General features: G+C 52.1%; 1 protein-coding gene across 9 annotated transcripts in view; it reads right to left on the bottom strand.

Annotated features, from left to right (window-relative positions):
- The window catches only part of ppfia2 (PTPRF interacting protein alpha 2), a 104,760-nt gene that overhangs the window by 1,341 nt on the left and 95,417 nt on the right, over positions 1-8,002 (bottom strand). For 3 of the 9 annotated variants that reach the window (XM_035647672.2, XM_035647643.2, XM_035647651.2), the window contains 9 exons: positions 7,767-7,967; positions 5,793-5,855; positions 5,252-5,284; positions 4,956-5,131; positions 4,608-4,705; positions 4,343-4,518; positions 3,869-3,949; positions 3,244-3,397; positions 1,160-1,251 (listed from right to left, as the gene is read on the bottom strand). In XM_035647672.2, coding sequence (XP_035503565.1) covers positions 1,193-1,251; positions 3,244-3,397; positions 3,869-3,949; positions 4,343-4,518; positions 4,608-4,705; positions 4,956-5,131; positions 5,252-5,284; positions 5,793-5,855; positions 7,767-7,967 — 1,041 coding nt within the window. In that variant the 3' untranslated portion in view covers positions 1,160-1,192. Of the gene's footprint in view, positions 1-1,159; positions 1,252-3,243; positions 3,398-3,868; positions 3,950-4,342; positions 4,519-4,607; positions 4,706-4,955; positions 5,132-5,251; positions 5,285-5,792; positions 5,977-7,766; positions 7,968-8,002 lie in introns of those variants that run through there. The other 6 variants (XM_047335883.1, XM_035647683.2, XM_035647727.2 and 3 more) reach the window with 4 other exon arrangements.

The raw sequence follows: 8,002 nt of genomic DNA, 5'->3' as shown, positions 1-8,002 counted from the left end.
AGAGGAGACAACGACTGGGCGTCAGTTAGTCCGCACGTCGCCACGTTCAGCGAAGCCTCGGGAAGGAAAGAAAAAGAAGCCGAATCATAAAATGCCAAGAAAAGTGATTTTTTAAAATTGTGACTCGAGGCGATTTACCGTCGCAGCTCATTATTACTAGAAGCCAAGGGAGGTCGACTTTTTTTTTTAAACCCGTATCGATCAAACGTTGATTTTCCTGTATTCTCTATTAAAGCTACGGTAATTAAGTCTGCTAGACTTCGGTATTCACCCCCGACGCATCCAAAGAGGCGGTTAGGGACGTGGGCCATTTTTCAAATCCTGCATTGTGAACGCGGCCGCTCAGAGCTGCAGTCCGCAGGTCGTAGGCACCTGAGGACCTGGGGGTGGGTTCTGAGTTTGGGCAGGCTATGGAGAAGGACTTCCAGGTGGCGTCAAGGAGGTGTTCGCAAACCATCAGAAGACTCAGACAGCGGAGCACTCCTGAACCCGGACAGCTTGTCCCCTGAGATCGGCCCTGAGACGCCTCAGTCAGCATCCATACGGGAGGAGCCGCACATGTGGACCGCCGCGCCCTAACCTGCATCTACGGTGATCTGAGTCCAGATTGGCAGCCACCCGCCGGTGAGTCGGAGCCCTTTGTCCTTGCGAGGACACGTTTTTAGACCAAGTGACGGTCGTGTTGCACGTTTTGACTGTGTGTCCCCTTCGGGGGTTTGGAGAGAAACTTGAATTTCACATGTTCTTGTCCCGTCTTTCTGGGCTCTTTGTGCTAAACGACATGTCCAACAAAGCAAAACCGAAACGTCTCTTTGCAGCATTTGTCTTCTGGCGCCGCGAGACGGCGCAGTCGGACAGCGTTGCACCAAGCCGTTCCCCTTTGTAACCCCCTAACGCCGCCTGTTCTCAGAAGCCTCGAACCGCCACGGCCATGTGAACTTTGCTGACTAAACTAATTCTGCTGACTCATTTATTTGAAGCAGATTTCTAAAGCTTGGAGTTGCTCTGCCGCCAAGCCTTCCATCTCCAGGTACCCGGCGACAACACGTCAGGGACACAAACAAGCTCGTCCTCTCCTCCCCCGACTCTGTGTTTTTAAGGTCGCTGTTAAGGAAAGTAGCGCATTTGACAGAGCGAGAGTCAGTGTGAGGTTACATACAGTGTACAGTTTAAGGTCCCTCTCTTCCTCCTCTCAGCAGGAATAGGTTCTCACCGTAGAGCTGTCCAGCCGCTGCACCGCAGAGGGTCCGACTGTAGGGGGAGACAGAGAGAGATCTTTACCACGGTGGACTGGACTCCGAGGGAGAGGGGAACGTCCGTCCACTTGGCCCCCGCCTCAGACGTGATCCCCGGCACGAGTGGGATCGCGAACAAAACCCTTCCTCCACAACAGCGGTCGCCCTCGGGGGCAGAGCGCCACAGATCGCACACTCAAAAGGAAGTTTTTTCTCGGTTTTGGGCGGACACCGGCAGCGACGGGGTGTTGGGTCGAACGGGGGACGTCACAGACCGGGGGGGGGGGCACAGAGAGTAGACAAGAGGGGAACACGACAGGCTGTTTTCGGTGTCACCGGGAAAAAAAGCCTCGTTACAGACGAACACTGGCCCAAATCCGTGCAGCCGGATGGTTTTACGATGGAAATACGAGGAGACGCGGCCGCTAATAGACTCTGCATTCCCGTAAAGGTTAATTCAAGCTCGTCACAACCGGACGGTCGGTCGACAAAAGCATCGTTTGTCCTTGAATTCTGACTTTTATTTCCAAATTTGATAGGTCGACAGTCACAGCGTCTACAGTACAGATGAAGACCGTATGATTTTTTTGTAGTTCTGTCCGTCGTTCCAACTGGCGCCAACAAGTTCGATATCCAGATATCTGGGGAATTGCAATCACGCAGGTCTTAAACACAAGAAGAAGAAGAAACGTACGTAGCTGATCCGAACGGGCGTTTCAATTGGGAGCAACCGGAGGTCGATTCTTTGAGATGTTTCACCTCTTGGAGAATCTACGACCGAGTCCAGCTGCTCCCTTTTGGATGAATGAAATGGTTTTTTGTGTCATTCGGTTTAACTGCCGTCCTGTTTACAACCTCGAATTAACCTTTAACAAAAACCATATTTCAGCCAGTGTCCTCTTAACAGCAGGGGGAGTTAGTCACGAGACACGAGCCGTCGGAAGAGAACATCCAAGACACCGCCTGTGTAAAACCCTCCGGATTCGGGCCCGACTCGTTTCTGTAACGTAAAGGAGTTCACGCCACGCAGGCATGGGTCGCAATCCATAACTCGACGCTCCCGAGCTTTAGTACCACCAGGGGGTGCGACTAGACAACAGCTTAATTTCGCAACTCTGCCAGACAAACGCCCTTGGAGTTGGACGGTGGAGAGACTAAAAGAGTCGTAGACGGGGCTTCATCCACCCCACTGCGTTTTGGTTTTAAAACAAATCACTGCTGGTGCGTCTACACCTCCCGTCCACACTACTCCGTAGTTTTCGAGCGCCGGAGACGGAGGAGTTTGAAAACTCTGGGGCTGCGGTGTGGCGTGGACGGATAAGAGAAATGAAGACGCAGTCGCCCGCGCTCGCTTCCTTCTTCATTTTTTTTTTATACCACAGCTGTTTCTGTATTTTCCGGAACTAAGCAACCTGCCGCAGAGTCGACGATCTCCTTCCTGCTGACACCGGCACGCACGCGCTCAGTGTGAATGAAAACGCGGATGGAGATCAATTCGGACACGGCGCTACGACGGTTGCGTCAACGGAGGTCGTCGTGGTTATGGATGTGGCCGAGGAGGAGAAGGGGGTGAGAGACCACAGAGAGAAGTCAAGACACGGCAGGACAGTGGTTGTCAGAGACCATGTGAGGAGGAGGAGGAGGAGGACGACGAGGAGGAGGAGGGAGCACAGCATATATATGTGGAATATTAATACACGCAGGGCTAACAAGGAGCCCGGAGCCTTCATCGGGGGCATGTCTGACCTTGATACCAGTCCAAATACATGTCGTCAGGACTGTCGTCCAGCGCCTCATAGAGGACTGCGGAGCAGCCGTCACAGAGTCGGAGAGAAAACGAGACAGAGTCACAAAAAAACAGCAGCAGCCGCGGTGCAGCCGTTGGATTTCACCTTTTAGCTGTTAGTCGTCGCTAACTTTGGAAAAGCCCTCGCCGCAGAGGCTTTAAAATCCAACGCTTGTACATTTGAAAGATTGTAACAGACCGGGTGCAGGTGCAGGAACTGACCCTCAGGGGGCAGCCTCCGGGGGTGACCCGACGCGGTGAGACGGAAACCGGCGGGGAGCGTCTCCGCCGAGCCGGGCATCATGCTGATGCCGTGGACGTCCCGCGGCGGGAACTGTCTCCTCCACGACGGTCCGCGGAAGTCTTTGTCGTCGCACTTCACGGACGGGGAAAGAAATCATGACACAATCATAAAGTCATAAAGGGGTAAAATGACAAATCCCAACACTTTTCTAAATGAAATGCTGAATTGCTTTTCAAGCATTGTCTTCTAATAAAGATTTTTTTTACTGAAAGATAAATCAAAGCACGTTCTGTACATGACTAGTTTTGAGATACAGGGAATTCTCTTGGGTCGCCACAAGGTTAGAAGAGACGCAAAATCTGAATTTGAGCATCTTTAACGATGGACATGAATAATTCAGAACCATTGTACCTGGACTGGACATTTGCGATGTGCATGCCCACTCGTCATGAATAGATGCATCATGATCGCATACTTAAAATATGGATGAAAAAAGCACTGTCTGAATACATAAATGATACTCTCAGTGAGTGAGCTGATATGTTTAACCTCTCGGATATCAATAAGGCGAATGTGTAACTTGACCGAATGACTGACACAAACCTCAGGGCTCACCTCATCCAGCCTCCTGTCGGTGCCCAGGGCCAGCATGTTGTTGTACTCTCGCTCCAGAATCTGACGTGCCTGAGGAAAAGGAGGGAGGGATGGAAAAAAAACCCCACATTCAACGCGCTTGTCACAACGCCAGCTATATTTAGCCGCGTGGTAACAAGAGGCGGCTGACGGTGGTTATGTTGTTTTCGCCGCATATCCATTTTCTTATCCGAGCAGGGCGACGTGCCAGGGTGACAGTTGGCAAATCTGCATGTTCTGATTTAGACTCCACCAGTCCTTTGAAGGCTGATACCAAGTTTGTCTATTTTCGGGCCTGGAGGTGGTGACGGATGATATTTTTGGCCATATTCGGCACCTTTAAATGTGGCTGCCAGTGCTAAAAAAAACAACGAATATTTCGCGATATTTCGACTGGAATGACGCCGCTGCTGCTGCTGCTGCCGAGATCAGGCAACGGCGCACCTGAGTGTTTTGGTTGGGGATCTGGAGGAGCAGCGCCAGGCTGGTGTAGTCAAAGTTGTCGTCCAGGGCGACCAGGGCGCCGTGCACGCCGCTCTCCAGGAGGATGTTGGCGTAGTCGCGCAGGCCGATGCTCTGCACCCAGCGGATGACCCGCTCGTTGCTCCACACCAGCACGTCTGAAGGCACACGGGTAGAAAAGAAAAATTATACCACTGATCTTGAGGTTGTTGCGTTGATGATTATGATTTTTTTTTCCCATACTCGCCTCTCATTTCATGCTGGCTCTGCTCCCTGCGTCTCTCCAGTTCCTTCCTGTCGTAGTTGAGCTTCTTCAGACCCATGATGCCGTACTGTAAACTTGTTCTGGTGTCAGGAAAGCACACACACACACACGCGCACACGCACACGCACACGCACACACACACACACGCGATTGAAAAAAAAAACAAACAACGTGTCACCCATTCGTTCGTTCACCTGGAATATTGTGTGTTGGACGTCTTAGAATTAAAAGAACCACCATCATCCTTTGGAATTTCACAGGAGTACATTCTACTGGTTGCCCGGCGGTCACCCACCGCGGGGGCAGCTGAGCTGAGGTGAGTCCCAGTACCTGTGGAAGCTGTCCACCATTTTGAGGTGCACCCTCAGGTCCTTCTTGGTGAGGTGGTCCAGCATGCGGGCGTCCACCAGGCACTCCATGAAGTAGCTGCGGTACTGAGGTAGTCCGAGACTGGGCAGCCACTCGTTGCCTATCCACTCGTGGTTCATGTCGCCGTAAGCTAGAGTCTGAGAGGAGACGGGCGGGGTCAGAGGAGTGAATCTCCGAGTGACGTTTGTGTGTGTTTTTAAAAATTGGCTGGGAGATGTAGAAACCGCATCGCACGAGAGCAACGCGTGTTCCCATACCTGTGCCCAGCTCCCTTCTTCAGACTGGGACTTCTGCAAAAAATGAACATGAACACGATCACTCAATAACAGCTCTTTCAAACGTTAAACTAAACTGAACGTGTTGAAAGTTGTAGAAGAGTAGCAGACAATTCCGGCGGAGCATGTTTTACATGTTCTAGTCTCGCCGCCAGGATGGTTGGAAACATATCCTGCGAACGCTCACGTTACAAAGTGTCGAGTGTGGTCGTCGCGCTTCCACATCTGAGAGGAAACCACGCGACCCACTGCTGCATTCTGACAAACCTTGAACGTACCACGAGCAGCTTTTCAACCAAGTTACTGTCCGGCGAGTACAAGAGGAAAAGAAGCTCAAACCCAAATGGCTCCTCCAACTTAAATCTCTCCAACAAGTTTAGTGTTGACTAGACTCGGTCCACAGATAGAACATCAGTCACCACCTTCTCCTGCTCCATTAAGTCTATCAAAGATGCACACTCACTCACTCACGACTGATAGAGAAGTTGCTGAGGGAGAAATGAAAGGACCCACGGGGACTGACCGTTTTGGAAGGGGCCGCCATGGTCTCCATCTCCTCATGGGTCAACCACACGTTGCCTGACGGCTACGAGGGGCGGAGCCCGAGAGACAGAGCAGCAGCAGCGGCGGCGGCGGCGGGGGGGGGTGGTTGGTAGTAGAGGTCCGGCAGGAGGGGCAAGCAGTGTTAAAGAAGAAGAGCAGCACCACTGTAAGCCAATAGTGTTACAGCATCACAGTCAGATGATGAACTCGCCCCCCCCGGACCCACCAAGGGGCGGAGGGGTCATATACAGAGGACAGAACAACCACAAACGGTACAACACAAACAGACACTTTGGCGAACGGTGTGTTTTAGAACCGGGCCTTGACGACACAGGCGGTTGCCATGCACGACGAGGAAGACTGACGTCAGTACAGACATCAACAGACACACGCGACCGCACGGTACCTGGTCCACCAGTGAAGGGTCATGTCACTCACATTCAAAAAAAAACAGACTTAATCATGCCTGCGACTGGAGATGAACTCCATAAAGATTCAACCCAGATTATCCACGAGGGAGTTGAACCGAGAGCAACTGGACTCGCTCTCGATCCAACTGCCCTCGACCTGGACGAATTCAAAATCACAAAAGATGGCGGCGGCGCGTATCCGGGATATTTACGGCGTCATTTTTGTTGCACGACAGAAGGACGAAGGGACGCACGCGTCTTCCATCTTTACACACCGTCAGAATAAATCGCAGTGGTCGATTTAATCTCCGTCAGAGGCTCAGGACAACACTCCTCCCCTGCACGTTTGAGCGGGTTCTTTTAATAGCTGGGTGGTTAAATGGCCGATTCCTTCCCCTCCCTCAATTTTCTCCTCGACATACAGTACACGTCGGACTACAAGGTCAGTTAACCCTCCCCCCCGTCTGTCGAGCGCTCGGGGGGTTTTAACTGTGACAACAGGCAGAAGGGCCCGTCACAGTCGGGGGGGGTCTGTGATTGCGGCGTGCTCCATAATGAAAATTTCATGAGGTGTGGAAGTAGAGAGGGTGAGGTAAAGGGGGGGGGGGGGGGGGGGGGGGGGGGGGGGGGGGGGGGGGGGGGGGGGAGAAAGAGTATACCAGCATTTTTACAACAGGAGAGGATGCAAGAGCTCATGAGTAACGACGGCTACATGCAGAGATTGTATATTGTAAATATGTAATACTTTATACAACAGCTTGTCGTCTGTGCACCTCCAGGACGGAGCACATCAGTCGCTGCTCGGCGGCGCGAAAACACTCGCTATCGCTAAGGAGGTCCTGAGAGACGGTGTGCAATTACCATGACAACAGGGAAATGTGGCGCGGAGCAACTGGAGAGCTAAATCACAGCACGCACGCACGCACGCACACACACACACAGGCGCAATGTTTTTTACACAGCGGCCCGCCACCGACTCCCACTGTAATAGGCACCGACTTCTTCTCGAGATAGAAAATTAAAAAAACGTGTGGAGGAGTCGTGCACGTCAGCAGAGAGGACGTTCAGTCGTACAAAACATTTGGCAGGAGCTGATGTGGAGGAATTAATTAGGTGTTTACTTAGCTTAGCATAAGGACCGGAAGCAGGGGAAAAGAAGCCTGACAAAATTAAACCTTCTATCCTGACTTGTTTAACAATTATATGACGTCTTTGATTTATTTTTCTTCTCTTTTGCCTCGTCTGCTTTCTGAAATGAATTTATCGATTGTTTGTTCTTTTGATTCAGATTTGAATACAGACACTTTCTCCCCGTCTCCATGATCCAGGCGTAGGTCGGGGGACGGTGCACACGTCAAGGTCAACGGCGAAAATGAGCCGTGGACTTTATCGATCTGTTTATGTTCGATCTAAGTCTGATGTATAATAAATATATTAGAGGCGTTGTCAATAAACCAAATCCTCCATCCTCCGAATGCTTCCAGCAGATGTTCCGAACTGAAAGTCGTCCCCTCCGCGTCCCCACATTTCCCCGCTGGACTCACGGTTCTGGAGGTGGGCGGGGCCGAGGGGCTGGTGAGCGAGACCATCTCCTGGATGGCCAGCCGGAGCTTGAGCCGGTGCAGCGGGTTGCTGATGCCGATCTCCCTCTGGATCTCGGTGTCGGAGAGCGCCGACATGATGGCGCCGCTCTTCACGTTGGCCCGGCACGCCGCCACGTACCACGCCGGCATCCCCAGCCACAGCTTTCACCACACAAGAGACGAGGGGGGAAGAGGAG

Source organism: Scophthalmus maximus, chromosome 12 (assembly GCF_022379125.1).
Source record: "Scophthalmus maximus strain ysfricsl-2021 chromosome 12, ASM2237912v1, whole genome shotgun sequence".
NCBI lineage: Eukaryota > Metazoa > Chordata > Actinopteri > Pleuronectiformes > Scophthalmidae > Scophthalmus > Scophthalmus maximus.
This window is presented reverse-complemented; position numbering and strand designations above follow the sequence as displayed.